Source organism: Megachile rotundata, chromosome 2, assembly GCF_050947335.1.
Source record: "Megachile rotundata isolate GNS110a chromosome 2, iyMegRotu1, whole genome shotgun sequence".
In the NCBI taxonomy this organism is placed as follows: Eukaryota; Metazoa; Arthropoda; class Insecta; order Hymenoptera; family Megachilidae; genus Megachile; species Megachile rotundata.
This window is the reverse complement of record NC_134984.1, coordinates 15804955-15821740: the sequence shown is the minus strand read 5'-3', so window position 1 is coordinate 15821740 and position 16786 is coordinate 15804955. Positions and strand designations below refer to the sequence as shown.

At 37.0% G+C, this 16786-nt stretch overlaps 1 protein-coding gene and 1 long non-coding RNA gene across 8 annotated transcripts in view; one reads left to right on the top strand and one right to left on the bottom strand.

Annotated features, from left to right (window-relative positions):
- Nucleotides 1-4270, bottom strand: part of LOC100881168 (Matrix metalloproteinase 1) — a 37918-nt gene extending 33648 nt beyond the window's left edge. For all 6 annotated transcript variants that reach the window (XM_012288212.2, XM_012288213.2, XM_012288216.2 and 3 more), the window contains exon 1: nucleotides 3538-4270. In XM_012288212.2, the coding sequence (XP_012143602.2) occupies nucleotides 3538-3663 (126 nt within the window). In that variant the 5' untranslated portion in view covers nucleotides 3664-4270. The remainder of the gene's footprint in view (nucleotides 1-3537) is intronic.
- The window catches only part of LOC143266622 (uncharacterized), a 127086-nt gene that overhangs the window by 30603 nt on the left and 79697 nt on the right, over nucleotides 1-16786 (top strand). The window lies entirely within an intron of this gene.

Genomic DNA, 16786 nt, shown 5'->3' with positions numbered 1-16786 from the left:
TCGATTTAATTCGACTCGAATTTTATTTCTTCATCTGTCGATTCAATTAAATGTGAAATAGAATTAATCTTAAAATTTAGTGAATAAATTGTTGGGTTAAAATTAAGGGACCTATTTCAACTAATATTATAAAAAAATAATAAAATTAATTAGATGTGATAGTAAGAAAATCAATATTTTCTTCCTGACGAATTATATAATTTAAAAAAAAGAACATCTTCTAACGAAATTAATTAACGAAAGTTTGGCACTAAACGCATAAGAGATTTCTCGGTAAAAAGTTAGCACTACCGCAAGCCATTCTTTTCAATGAATCGAAGGTCGGGAACGAGTCATCATCACGTAGCTGAACTTTGTTAGCGAAGGTAGCCAAAGTGACGTCACATTGTCCGACCTTATGTCATTACGTCGGAAACCGGTCTCCAGTTTCTTTTTTTTTCTCTTTTTCAATGCGTTGCATACCTGCAGACATACGTCGAATAGACTAAATTATTTATGCAACATTCCTCTCGTTCTCTATCTGGCATCACGAGTTACTTCGGTGTCGTTGCGAACCTAATTGCACAATCGTAATTACTAATAATAAAATAATGGTACAACGTTGACGCTTATTACGATGTATTCTTGATCACTTTGGTTACCAAACGCAGACAAAATTAATGCTCATTTAAAATATAAAGTTAGTATAATTTTAAATTATTAAAATTATTGGATTAAAATATATGAGTCATTGTTACAATTATTCGTTTGAATTTTAGTTATGATTATGATTATTCAATTTCAATATTGTTGTTGTCGTGGTTAGTCAATTAAAGTTCAATTATAATTGTAGTTATGAAAGCTTAATAATATTGAAGTCTAATCATGATTATAGTTAGTCAATTGAAATATAGTCATAGTTATGGCTGTTCTGTTAAAACATACTTATAGTTGCTCAATTAAAATATACCTACACTTGTAATTGTCCAATTAAATTATAAAATAAATTTCAAAATATTGAAATTACAAATATAAATAGTTTGAGAATAATGTAAAATTGAATCACATGACAGTAGCAGAAAAAATAAATTTCCAGTTATAAATAATAACTAAAATTTGCAAAACTACTAATGTGAATAAATGAAGAAATATTAATGATCACAAACAAGGTATCTATCAAGCTAAAAATTATTATAATAAAATTACTGTAAAATATTAGACATAAAAAGAAAATAAACCACGCTAATAATTTTGCATACACAATTAATTATGAACTTGCAAATATTCTAATCAACCTTATACCAAAGCATCTAATAATCCGAAAGTCAAACAAAAGTTAAATGAAATCTCTAAGAATAAACTTCCTCCGCCCCAATAAAAATTGCAAATGAAGAAAAATTTCTAGGTTCCAAAATTAGCAAAAGAGGAAAATCGAACAAAGTAAGAACGTTCGAACGATCGTGATTCGTTACGCGATAACCCATGTCCATCGTAATCTGTGTATCAGTGTCAGCGAGATAAACGTTTCCTTTGGAATGTTATTCGCGTGGTCGAACGAAACACGTACAATACACAACGTGCGCGTATTACTCATTCACGTATGACACACGGCGCAGAAAACGATAGATTTCCCGCGAATCAATTTTCTTTCCCCGCGAATAACCACCTCTGTTCAGGTATTTTCCTCTGCGCAGTCTCCGCTGATCGACTTGTTGCGTTCGGAACGCTTGATTTTCCGCGAACAGCCGCGAAAATGCTTCCGATCAGGAACAGATTGCACAACCCGCATTTTTCCTTTCATTTTCGCTTATTTGTCGGCCATTGTCGCCGTTCGACATTCACGTAATTCCTCGTAACGTTGTGAAACTATTCGTTACCTCGATGAGAATCAGATTGAACTTGAACGAAACACTGCTGTACTTTTATCTACTTGTGTAGGTTTCTTTTCTTTTGTTGTACGTACAAAGGTAAGACACTCCTCTATGAAACAAAGATACCATTTATAGGTGTCTAGCTTTTGTGTAGATGTAAATGTGTGGGTGACTTTAGACCTGTGGTGTGGATTTCATTATTTTTGATGGGCTTTGTTTCTTGTATTGTGGGACGTGTGTTCTTGATATATTGCATTTTGTGAATGGGATTGTGGAGATGGCAGTATAGGGATCTAGGAATCTAGGGATGTAGGGACCTAGAATTATAGGGATCTAGATATTTAGGAATCTAGGATTATAGGAACCTAGAAATAGGGAGATAGAAATCTAGTAATTTCGGTACATAAAAATATAGAAATTTGGATATTTGGGAAATTGGGAAATTGGGACATTGGGAAATTGGGACCTTGAGAAATTGGAACTTTGGGAAATTGGAGATTTGGGAAATTGGGACCTTGGGAAATTGGGACCTTGGGAAATTGGGAATTTGAGAAATTGGGAATTTGAGAAATTGGAAATTTGGGAAATTGGGACTTCGAGAAATTGGGACCTTGGGAAATTGAAACCTTGGAAAATTGGGACTTTGGAAAATTGGGACCTTGGGAAATTGGGAATTTGAAAAATTGGGACTTAGAGAAATTGGGACCTTGGGAAATTGGGACCTTGAGAAATTGGAACCTTGGGAAATTGGGACTTTGGAAAATTGGGACCTTGGGAAATTGGGAATTTGAGAAATTGGAAATTTGGAAAATTGGGACCTTGGGAAATTGGGACCATGCGAAATTGGAACCTTGAGAAATTGCAACCTTGGGAAATTGGAACCTTGGGAAATTGGGACCTTGGGAAATTGGGACTTTAGAAAATTGGGACCTTGGGCAATTTGAGAATATTTGAATGCAGGATCTAATAACCTTGAAATTTAGAATCTGATTTGGGGACTTAGAAATGCAGAGATTTGAAGATTTAGTGGTATAGCAATCCAAGAATTTAGGGTCCTAGGAACACATCAATCTATAAAATATCACAAGTTAAATTTGATCTCAGAGATAATTCCTCAAACCAGAAAATTCAAACTTAAAAATGAAGCGATCGCGTTCTGAATAATAGTAATTATAGCGTGCCACAACACAGGATTTTATCTCATGAATATTTAACAAATGCATATGACCCTAATTGAATAGCGAACCTAATGCATATTAAAAGCACTGCACAAGATAAAATAAGTCAAAGTACGACATAAAAATTCAAGTTCGAAACTGATCTATGGCTGTCACAAAAACTGACAGCTTTCCTGGACATCATTAATCAACTAGAGATAGACTAATGAATAAGATAAATCCGATAAGATATCAGTTAAACTTTACACGTGATTCAGTTGAAAAGATATCGAAGAAATTTTCTAAACAAATTGTAGCAACAATAGGTAGTCACAATTAATACTATCAATTACAACCTACCACAATCAGCTGTGATATTACTAATACATCACAGTATAGTACGATCACATCGTATGACATCGTACGATCTAAATCGATTTGGTAAATTGTTCACAAATCAAGTACCTCGAATATTTTAAAACGATGTGGATTTGAGAGTCAAAAACCGGTTCAAAATTTGGAAAACTTACCATAGCCGCGGTCTGCGAGATAGATGGAGCCTGTTCCTCGGTCCTGACGCTCGAGACAGCGAGTATCGCCAACAGGACACTTCCGGCACATCTTTCCCATCTCAAAAGCCCACTCCACCTGGCCATCTTCTTAGTATTTCTCGAAGAGAAAGCTCCAGCGAGTGTCCTATACACAATTCGGTCCTTTCTTCACCCGGACACTGTCCGCACAACACGTTGCCCTTCAATTTGACTTCCCGAAGGATCGCAGGATAACGCGACGATTCCTGGACGCACGTGTCCTCTCGATCATTCGAAGTCTGCCGGCGAATCTCGACGAGCGTTCCTGCACGAAACGCGTGTCTACCCTGGGAATACTAGTCGGAAGAACGGGTCTCTCCAGGGTTAGACCGTTAGGGCAACTAGCCTACAGGGTCAGTCTTAACCGTCGTTGCCACGACACTATCGATTTCGTGTGTTCCCTGGCGGGTGGTTCGTTCGCCACTGGTAATTCCTCTCCGACCGATTGTGTTCGCAAACGAAGCACGAGTTTTCACGGTGACAGAGAACGAAAGGCACGCGGGATCGCTTGACGGCGTCTCCTTCCGTGTAACTGTCGTTTTTCGGCGATCAACGGAGAGGAGCTTCCGAACAGAATCCGCGAAGGAACGGCGAAGAAAGAAGAGGAAGAAAGGACGCGACCGTACCGGGAACTGGTACCGGAGTCTACCGCCACTCTGAATTACAATCAGTCTGCCACTGACTTTTATTGAGGCCTCCCACCACGACGCTACGCGACCAACACCGACTCGCGAACGTACAGTCAACGGTAAAACTCGCTTCCCTAGGGAAAATTACGGCGCGAGGAAACGCACAGTCGCTGCCGATTTTTAGCGGGAAATGGAGCTCCGAGTTTTCGAATTGAATTGGTTAGACTTTCTTTGGGTTTTTGGTTTCGGGGAATTGTGAGGTTGGGTTGGGAGATTTTAGTGGTGGGAATTTGGTGAGGAAGAAATTTGGGTGTTTGGAATATTTGAGGGTTTGGGATTTTGGGAAGGTTAGAATTTTTAGAAAGTTAGGAATTTGGGAGTTTTGCGAATGTGGGAATTTAGGAATTTGGGAAATTTTTTTGTAGGTGTTTTGGGAAGTTGAGAGCTTGGGAGTTGGAAGTTTGGGACTTGGAAAAGTTGGGACTCTGGAAAATTGGGACTTTGGGAAATTGGAACCTTGAAAAATTGGGCCTTTGGGAAATTAGGACCTTGGGAAATTGGGACCTTGGGAAATTGGGACCTTGAGAAATTGGGACCTTGGGAAATTGGGAAATGGGGAAATTGGGATCTTGGGAAATTGGGACCTTGAGAAATTGGGACCTTGGGAAATTGGGAAATTGGGGCCTTGGGAAATTAGGGCCTTGGGAAATTGGGGCCTTGGGAAATTGGGACCTTGGGAAATTGGGAACTTGAGAAATTGGGGCCTTGGGAAATTGGAACTTTGGGAAATTGGAACCTCGGAAAATTGGGCCTTTGGGAAATTAGGACCTTGGGAAATTGGGACCTTGGGAAATTGGGAACTTGAGAAATTGGGGCCTTGGAAAATTGAAACTTTGGAAAATTGGGACCTTGGGAGATTGGGGCCTCGGAAAATTTGGGACTCTGGGAAATTTGGTACCTTAGGCAATTGGGACTCTGGGAAATTGGGACCCGAGAATTGAAGAACTGTCAGGTGTACATACTTGATCTTTAAAATCGAACACAAATGTTGAAGTGATCTTATACTTATCCTTATCTGCAGAGAGTTCATGTTGCACCCGACTGTACATGCTATAACGCCTGTTGGGGGCTCGTCGATCATTCTTCTGTGGATCTTGTATCTACTATACTTTCTAGTGGGGTGAGAGTTTTGACTCTTGCAAATTTTCTGATGTTTACTGCTCTGCTATTTTACTCTTCTACTACTACTTTGTTACTGTGTTATTAATTAGTCTACTTTATATTTCAGGTATTATACTAAATGAGTACTTAAGCTGTTTATACATTATAAAGTTAATTTTAAGTAACTCTCGCGTTTCGTAAATACGAATACTTGTTTCTATTTTATGGCAATATTATTAATTGTCCAACATTATATAAAATGATGTATCAATAATCAGCTATATACACCATATTTTTCATACAATATAACAATAAATAAAAAGTGATACCCTATTATTCACAGGGTTATCAAAATGTTCAACTAAAACCATAACTTCATAGATTAAAAATATTTAACAAAAATTATTCGCCATCACATTACACAAATTAACACGCAGTCTTCGCTCGGTTAATTACAGTCTCACTGCTGTAAGCACAAAACAGTTACTCAGAGCATAATTTCCTTTTCATACGCGTTTATCATGATTTTAATCTGTATCGATCGTGGCGTATCAGGACTATTTCCGTGTTCAATAATAATACGAAGCTCAGACATTGTTCCTTAATTTTTGTCATAGTATAAAAGGAAAACGTTTTTCCCGTCATGGTCTCATCGTTTTATTGTTTCTGGAACGAGTAATTACTTCGGAAGATTTATAGATCTTGATAATTGACACAGTATGTTCATTCTTGATTCAGTTACGTGTGCATTTATATTTTTATTTAACTCTGTCTTGAAATTCATATATTTTTTTTGAGATACAGTTTTAAATTTTTTGTTATAATTTTTATTATATATTTATTACTTTACTTTATTATATTAAACTGTGGGTTGAATTATATTTTGATTTCTGCATTGAAAATTAATTTTAATTCAGTTTTAAGTCTATCAGTTGTATTGTGAAGACATTAAGACAATCACAAAATTTAAATAAAAGCAAGGTACTAAATTTTTATGAAATAATTTAAATTTTCTACATCTGTCTAAGGTAAATCATACCAAACTTTTACCTAAAAATTGCTTTTGTGGTTAGCACATCTAATTTCCGAAAGAAATACCAAAACACGTAGTCAGAACATTCCTCAAGAAAATTCGACGCAAACATGATCAATGTTTTCCGAATATTTTTTCTTTTCCTTTTTCACCACCACCCAAGTTGAGTCGCAAGAAGCACGGTGATACAATCGTATAAAAAACGAAATCATATAGAAACGAGCCTTGTGAAACGAGAAATTGTTGTAATCCGTTGTGTAGCCACAATGGTTTCGATTTGCCGCGCAATATTTCTTCAAAACACTGTTTCGAAAACCAGTTTTTTGATTTGCCTGGTTCCTCGATATGTTTGATGGTATCACAGAAATTTATCCGATCATTTCCTTCATTCAACAGTTCCAGGGATAATGTAGCAATTTGATGGAATAATAATGTGATATGATTAATTTCTTTTGTGCAATAGATCCTTAAATAAGTTGTTAGCTTGTTAAAATTTTGTGTGAAATTTTTTTTTTACATTATAGATTGTTTTGGTGGTTGTAGATTTTCTTTAATTGAGGACTAATGTACTTTTTTTACGTGAAAAGTTAATTTGGAATTTTTCCATAATTTTGATTAAAGTTTCATACATTTTGTATAGTAAAGAACCATATTTATTTTGTACTTCAGCAGAACAAGTTGAATTTGAATTATTTTTCTTTTTTCTTTCATTAAGTACCTGCACGTAACATAGGCTATTTACTGAAGGATACACTAAGAGTCCTAAGTTAATTTTGGATGAACATTGCACTCTTCTACGTTACTTTATATTCGCTTCAGGTATAATTCTCTAGAAAGAAGTGTTCGTAGAAATAAGCCACTTCTAATTTTTATTACCTTGCAAAGTTGATTGCAATATAACAAGAATCTATCATGTACAAAATTCAAGCTTCAAATTAAATTTTTTATTTTAAAAATTTTGCTTTCCTCCATTAAGTTCTTCACAATATTAAATACCACATAATACTTCATATTCTACAGACATGGGACCACAGTGTGTCACAGTGTTTCCACCGCAAATTGCAAAGAAGTAATTGTTGAAACTTCAAGTTTGAAGGTTGCAGAAATAATTACAAGTAAAAGACGACAAAGCTCGATTGTTCGCGATCGAACAATGAACGTTGACGAATCCCCGTACAAATTTCATTGGTACCGGTTAATATCAAGGAAGTGGCCACCCTGTGGGTTCGCGCGATACACTTGTGAATCATCGGACACAGTTTTTTAAGCCTTCTTTCTATTCTTTTCCGAGAATTCCTCTTTGCAAAAGCCGACGACCGCAGGCTTGATCCCTGAATCGGGTTTGTTGCACGAATTCCGAATGCAGATGAACCTAGCTGACTAATCGCTAAACAAATTCGAATGAATTATACGCGGTTCTTGGACGCGTTCCACTCGTGCCCTTTTATATGATTTATTATCCGCAAACTAATGAGACGGCTGACTACGTATCTGTGTACGAAGTGAAAAGAACGTCTGATACGTGTTTAGAATATTGAGGACAATATAAAAATTATTAATTTTAATTTGAAGGCAAGGTTTTACAAAACTTGAAGCATAAGTTGTTTTGTGGAATATTTTTGTCACAATTTTGGGACTAGTCATAATATATTTAGATGATTTTTGAATTGTTTGTAGATACGTAAAAATTGACGACGCAACTGGTGCGTCATGTACTACTAAACTGATGACACACCAGGTGTGTCATGTACTACTGAATTGACGACACAACAGGTGTGTCATATACTATGCAGGACACACCATATGTGTCATATACTATGGAGGACGCACCACGTGTGTCATATACTACTAAACTGATGACACACCAGGCGTGTCATATACTATCAAATGGACGACGCACCATGTGTGTCATGTATTACCAAATAGACGACGCATCAGGTGTGTCATATACAGTCAAATCGATGACGCACTAAGTGTGTCATATACTACTAAACTGATCAGATTTTTTGTTATTAATAGCAATAATATTTATTCCTAATTAATGTAATAGATGTAGAAATATGTTTTGGTACAATTCGTATTACATATAGGAAAGATAATTTGTTGAACAGTATGATCGAGGAAAAAGCGAAGTAAACTGTTTTGTAATGCGTATACCTTCGGTGACTCGTTTCTAGGATAGCATGATAATTATTTTATCCTAGTTTCTACGATGATACAGTTTTTAAACTTATCGGTTGACCATGGAGGAAATTGTTAGCAAAAATGCAGAACGATGCGTTCTAACAATACCTTCAAGAAGGAATTAGAAACGATAAGATATTTCGTTGAATTAATTCTGCTCTACAATTATAAATCGAATCTGATTTAAAAGAATTTCTTTTTTTTCACACGAAATTATGTGCTTTGCTTTCTGCGACTTATCGATACGTTTATCGTATACGTGCCTTTTGTTTTACTTTCCGAAGATAATTTCATGAAACAATTTGTTGTAATGCAAAATTTAACATCCACTTTCGGAAAATTTAGAAAAACATACGCGATTATTTTCTGTCTAATTCGTCGAAATTAATGTATCATTACATTAAGTTCACCTTTGTTGTTTTATGATTGTAATTATCGGTGCTTTGTACGATAAATTTCTTCTTTCTGCTGTTTGCAATAATTTTGTTAAATATAATGTTATTGATAAGGTTGCACGTGACGCACCGGGTGCATCGTCAGTTCGATAGTATATGACACACATGGTGTGTCGCCAATTTACTAGTACATGACGCACCTGTTGTGTCGTCAGTTTAGTAGTATATGACACACCAGGTGCGTCATTGATTTGTCAGTATATGACACACCTTGTGCGTCATCTATTTTGATAATATATGACACATATGGTGCGTCGTCAATTTGACAGAATATGACATACCTGTTGCGTCGTCAATTTGGTAGTACATGACGCACCAGGTGCGTCCTCGATTTTTATACATCTACCAGTGATGCATTTATTTTAGTATAACTCAACGTCTTACCTTTGTTCATTTTTATACTATACATATTCCTAACCATGTGATACAATCTTCCCTCTACATTTATTAAGAAATATGCAGTCACAAATGTCACACAATTCCATTTTATACAAACATAACAGAACATTTAAAAGAGATAATCTTATTATGTGAAAAATAACCAGGTCAAAGTATGGGACCTTTCTGTTCCGTTGAATGAAAGTCTTTCCACTGGAAGTGAACGTGATTCACATAAAGCAAGCGACTAAACACGACACACAGGCTGTCCAGACCTATTTCGAATGAAAATAGAAGGAGACAGGAGGAAACAAAGCGAACAGAAAGAAATCGGTCAGCGCGGTTTTTATTCGAGTATAAAGGGGAAAAGTCGTGAGCATCTTTTTTCTTGATCCTGCTGACCCGACGATACCATCGTCAGTTCGGAATCCATTTGCATTAATTCCGTCCTAAGCCTATTTAAATGCAGCTGAACGAATTTTGTAATCCTATCTGGAACGTCTTGTAGAAAGGATACGCACAATGCCGGACGAGGACACGGAAATTAGCGGATAAATCAATTTCTCGGAACTGTTTTTCTTTGTGGCAGGTCTTCCGAAAAAAGCGCTATGTAATTAATTAGACGGGAATTATGGACTGTGGACTGAGGTCGTGTTTCTTCATTAAGCAGCTTTTAAATTTCCACCTTCACAAAATGTTTAATTTCTTCATTTTTACTATCACATAATTCTGTAGTCTAAGGCTCTCATATTGCAAATTTTTATATTATCGAATACTTAAATTTATAGGATTTTTCATATCCAAATTTCTAGATTATTATGTTTTACGTAAGATTCTTATGTCTCCCAATTTACAGCTTGCTGAATCTCCAAATGTTTTAATTCTCGCATCTCCAAAACGATCATAGTTCAAATCCAACGTTTCATACTTCAAGTCGAAGTCCATAATTTTCAGATGATACAAATATGCAATATTGAACAATCATTATGCACATAATTATGGCAAATGAGGAGTCCTTCTCAAAACTAGTTGTGCATGCATACCGAGCAATCCGAATCCCGAACGTTTCTAATGGAATCAGTTCGATCATTTTTCATCCTTGGAAGCATCCCCCGCGATCCGTACGAGTCGTTGTCACGCGATAGCCTTGACCAAAGAAAGCGTCTAGCGACTATAAGTGAAAAAAGAGGCAAAGAAAGTGTGTGGAACACGGCATCGTGGATGAGTCGTCAGGATCGGTCGACGATTAGAAATTAGACGGTGTCCCATGGTGACAACGAGAAAGGAAATAGGGTTTTGACCAGAAGATGATTTTTTTGGGCGTGGCTAGCGATCCTTTTTAAGCTCGATGGGCCTCTTCGATCGAGCTGCTCTCTTTTTATTGCCAATCCCACCGAAGAAAGTTCGTACCCTCACCTTATAACGAATGATCCTTTCGGAGAATGTTATGTTAAGGTAGGAAGCAGCATGAATGTAGCAGAGTGGGTGGGAAATATTTGTTTCGAGGTAAATTGACGAATGGAGGAATATAGAGGAATTTAGGGATATTTGGTGATTAGATGTACTGGAATTTAGGGATATTTGGGATTTAAATATAGAAGGATCTGGAGGTATTGGGATTTAGGGATATTGGGATCTGGAGGTACGGCGATCTAGGGATTTGGGGATTTAGAGATTCAAGGATTTAGGAGATTCGGTGATCTAGGGATATTTGGATCTAGGGATTTGGGGATTTAGAGATTCAAGGATTTAGGAGATTCGGTGATCTAGGAATATTTGGATCTAGGGATTTGGGGATTTAGAGATTCAAGGATTTAGGAGATTCGGTGATCTAGGGATATTTGGATCTAGGGATTTGGGGATTTAGAGATTCAAGGATTTAGGAGATTCGGTGATCTAGGGATATATGGATCTAGGGATTTGAGGATTTAGAAATTCATGGACTTAGGAGATTCGGTGATCTAGGGATATTTGGATCTAGGGATTTGGGGATTTAGAGATTCAAGGATTCAGGAGATTCGGTGATCTAGGGATATTTGGATCTAGGGATTTGGGGATTTAGAGATTCAAGGATTCAGGAGATTCGGTGATCTAGGGATATTTGGATCTAGGGATTTGGGGATTTAGAGATTCAAGGATTCAGAAGATTCTGTGATCTAGAGATATTTGGATCTAGGAATTTGGGGATTTAGAGATTCAAGGATTCAGGAGATTCGGTGATCTAGGGATATTTGGATCTAGGGATATAATAATTTAAAGCTATTGGAATCTAGGAATATTACAATTTAGATCTATTAGGATCTAGAGATATATGGATCTAGGAATTCGAAGATCTAATTCCTAGATTTAAGGATTTGAAGATCTAGGAATTCAGAAATAAAAAAATTTGTATTTTTGTCTTTGCACATACAAAAATTGTCCTTGAGGAAATTTAGAATTAAAAGAGTTTGTATTAGTTATCAGGAATTACAACGAAGTTATTCGAATCGACATTTTCAGTTTACTTACATTTCACTGTCACGTGTACCGCTTTCGGTACCACGCGTCCAACTTCCCGCAACCTGCGACTTCTTCGAATGCTAAACAGACAAAAGGAAACAAACAAAGAGACGCAAAAAGAAGACGATTTCACGAGAAACATTCTGAAAATTTGCAGCTAATCGGAAATGCAGAAGGCAGGCGCCTGCCACCGTACCACGACATTCTATCACCCACCGATAAAACTAAAGAACAAATTCCTTCTTGTGATTTAACGTTTCTTAAGAAATGATCATATCTTGGTACAAACAATGAAGAGTCGAAAGAAAAGCACGAGAAAGTGAATCTGTCTTACAATGCGTGTATCATGTAACCTTGAACAGTTTGGTAGTTTAGAGTTTTTTAAATTTGTGAATTTAGGGATTTGAGAATTGGATATCTTTCATAAATTTTAAAATTTTTAAGTTTTTTAAATTATAAATTCTTTAAATTTATATAAAAATCTTTCATAACGTTTCCTTTTCATAAAATAATTCAATCCTTCCATGAAACGTTCAGTTCACACGTTCAATCGACGGTGAGCCACAGATCCAAGAACCCATTTCTTCGTTCCAGTAATAAATCCCGTCCGATCGAGCCTCCGAATACAATTACTCTTGCGAACTGCATCGAACCCTCGTTCGATGCATAATCGAGGCAAGTTACTTGTTGCGCGATAAAAAACCAAGGGAGCTTCCCTGTCGTGATGGATGAATCAGCGATTATGGCATCGATTCTTCCTGCTTCGTGCTCCGCTCACGAAAGGAAGCTTTCACACCTTCGCCTTCTTCCTCTTTCATATAATCATTTAATCTTTTGTTTTTTCTGAACCTTTTTCTAGTTCGATCACCTGAAATTTTTGGTAGAACAACTTCTGTAGGCATTCGACATTCGCTAGAACTATTAAACTTTCATATTGAAACCATCAGTGCGGTCAAGTAACTGTTTTACAAGTTTATTTTAGGTCACAAAATTTGTTACAGCGAATTCTTTGAAAAATATGTTCATCTTGATAGAGATGAAGATGTGTACATTAATTCTTCTTTTATCATTTGCTTTATTTTATTTCGAATTTCAAAGCAAGTTTCTTATTTTAAGTTGTTAAACTTTGATAAGGTGGTTTCTTTGAAATCTGTGATGGTCTTCAGGAAGATGAACTCATGTGTACATAAGTTGATATATTATTACTTTTTTTATTTATTTGTCAACTTCATTTTGAATTTCGAAGTAAGTGTGTATGTATACAGGTGGATTTAATGTTAACAACATGCGTCATCTCTGAAGAGAATCATTTACAAACCTGTTCCACGTGAGTGCTGGGCCAGCTACATTATTATTTTTCAAAGAAATACCGTTTCGAACAGTCGTCAAAAATCTGATGCATTTTATGCATCTATGCACTATCTCACTCTCGAGATGTTTGTCATTGTGTTTGGATTAATTTGTATATACATATAACCTCTCAGGCCAATTGTTCTACTGAAAATACTTGTAAGGTGTCTATTTTTCCATTCTGTGCAATTGGAGTCGTAACTCTTCCAAACACCTAGGTTGACCTCTTCACGCGCCATCTCGTGAGTTGACATCGGTACATTATACCCGTGCCCCAACATCTGATAAGTATTAGCAAATTGGCTATGTCGCAAGGTTTCTAACCGAACGATTTCCACCGACACAAGAAGCGTTCGTTTCAAAAGAATCGTACCCGAGACGTTTCCCATCGGCATCATCGGGAAATTGCGAGCTGCACGCACGAACGCGTACTTATCTTAGCGAGAAATCTAGCTCGCGCCAGAGACAGGAAATCTGTTACAATTAAGTAATTGCTCGCGCGACACTAATCAGAGACAGACGTTTTGCCGAGAGCATTTCGCTCGATGGAAATTCCTGTCGACAAAACGATCGTTTGTTCTTCAATATTTGACGCAGAATTTTTCGAAGTCGCCGCGTTTGTCACCAGGAAAAATTGGCCGATTCGTTAGAACGCGAGTTAATTACCCCGTTTCCTCCGTGTTACGACGAAAAAACAGAGCTGTCGCCTCTGGTGTGTTACGTGTACACGCGCGTAATTCCATCAGATGACGATTAAAATGATTACACGCTGTGTTACGTGAATTTAATGCGAGTGCGCGGAGCAGAAGACAAGTTCTCGCGAAACATATCGCGGAAGGGGATTGTTCGATAAAATGTGTTAACACGATTACTTTATGCTGGTGTTAATGTTGGAATAATATTTGTGCTTAGCACTGATATTGACTATGGATTAGGTACACAACGATATTAATATTTAGGCGTGTAGATATATAGTCATATGAGGAGTTAGGGATGTAGGTATACAGCCACGTTGGGGTTTAGGTATGTAGGTATACAGTAGCTTTGGGATTTAGGGATGTAACTGTACAGTGATATCAATATTCAGGCATAGAGGTATGCAGTCGTATGGAGAGTTAGGGATGTAGGTATACAGCGATATTAATATCCACATATGTAGATATACAGTCATATTGAGCTTTGAGGATATAGGTATACAGCTATATTAGCATCTAAGGATATAGATAAAGGACAGCGACATTGAGACCTAAGATTACTTGTAATGTTCAGATTTGAAGCGTCAAGATGCACCTATCTTTAATTCTACAACTATATGTGATCTTCATATATTTAAGGTTGAGATATTGAGGTTGTGGTATTTCAGATTTAGGCACAGGGTATCTAAGGATATCTGAAGCTGCAGTACATTAGAATCTTCAGATATATTTCAGATTTAGGTACAGGGTATCTAAGGACATCTGGAGCTGCAGTACAATAGAGTTCAGATATTTTCATCTACAAAATTAAACAAATTTAGAACGTTCGAGGATGTGTAATAATTACTACTAACAGTGATGTACATCCCATAAATAGCGTTAATGTTAATACCAATGTGCAATGATATATCTAACACCAGCATCTACACTCAGATCAAGCAGCAATATTTAACACTAATTCTTAGCGTCGATGGTAATACCGATGCAACACTATTAATACTTATTTTCCTTGTTGAACGCGAGTCATCGTTTTAACATCATTTCACGTGAAATTATCATTCAGGTCCTTGCTGATCGTGACATTTCGTTCAAATGTTCGCATGCAATCCAATTGTGCCCCGGTAATAAATAATTCCGATGCAAGGATCGAGCAAATGATTATGCACAAGGTTCGCAGGATGCATCTGCATCGTATTTCCCTTTCCCGTTCGATTAAAATGCAACGCGATGGATCATCCTGAAAGGTCGTCGCATCCATAGATTACGACAAGGCGATCTATGCGAATAAATTACATTCTTAATTATAATTTGTTGAAAAGTAAACAGGAGACTTTGCTTCGACTTCCACTCTTGATGTGCATCAATTGACGATAGTTTCTATTGTGATGATGGTCAGTCTTGTAGTACATGACACACCGGATGCGTCGTCAGTTTGACAGTATATGACACACATGGTGCGTCGTCAATTGGACAGTATATGACACACCAGGTGCGTCGTTAATTTCACGATATATGACACACCAAGTACATCGTCATTTTGGTAGTATATGACACACTAGGTGCGTCGTTAATTTGGCAGTATATGACACACCAGGTGCGTCGTCAAGTTGACAGTGTATGATACACATGGTGCGTCGTCAATTTGGCATTATATAACACAAATGGTGCATCTTGCATAGTATATGACACACGTGGTGCGTCCTCTACAGTATAACACATATGTTGCGTCTTTCCATAGTATATGACACACGTGGTGCGTCATCAATGTAGTAATACATGACGCACCAGTTGCGTCATCGATTTTTACGTATCTAGTAGTAAAGCATTTGTTTTATTATAACTAGTCGTTAATCGGTAAATAATAGTTTCTGTCTCATAGTCAAGCCATCTACCATGATGGCTTTTGTGCATTGGATTGATTAATTTTTGGGACAAAATGAGTATCGCGTTGCATCGTCCATAAAAATGCGTCAGCCTTTAGCACCCACCGTTGTTATACTCACCAGGCTGAATGAATGACTCACAGTGACAATAAGCCTTTTTTTCCTTCCTCTTCTTCTCTTTTCCATGGAAGATTTTATCCTTGCGGAATCGTTGAATAAGCCACGTTGTCCAGAGTCTCGTGAGGCTGGATGCGTCGATCGCCGAGGAATCTGAAGCGAATCCGATCGCGATTCGATTACTGACTCATCTCACGAAATCACGTTGCATTGATAACGATCGATTGTTACTCATGGCTCGATTTCTGGTTCAAGATTGTACTTTTCCCCATTTGGAAATCTTTGGAGTCTCAAAGTTCACAATTTTGATATTTGTAAGTTCTTAAATTTTTGGATTTTCAAGTCCCTAGATTCCTAAATTTGAAGGTTTCTAAATTTCTAGGTCAGCACGCTTTTACTTTCAAATTTTCTCATTTCTAAATTTTTAGGTTCTCAAATTTCTAGATTTCCAATTCCCTTTGAAGGTTTCTACATTTCCAGGTCAACACGCTTTCATCCCTAAATACCTATATCCCCAAATTCCTATATCCCCAAATTCCTATATCCCCAAATTCCTATATCCCCAAATTCCTATATCCCCAAATTCCCATATCCCCAAATTCCCATATCCCCAAATTCCCATATCCCCAAATTCCCATATCTCCAAATTCCCATATCCCCAAATTCCCATATCCCCAAATTCCCATATCCCCAAATTCCCATATCCCCAAATTCCACATTTCAAAATTCCAAGATCCCCAAATTTCCAAACCCTCAAATCCCTAAATTCTCATATTCCCAAATTCTCCAATTTGATGGTCTCACA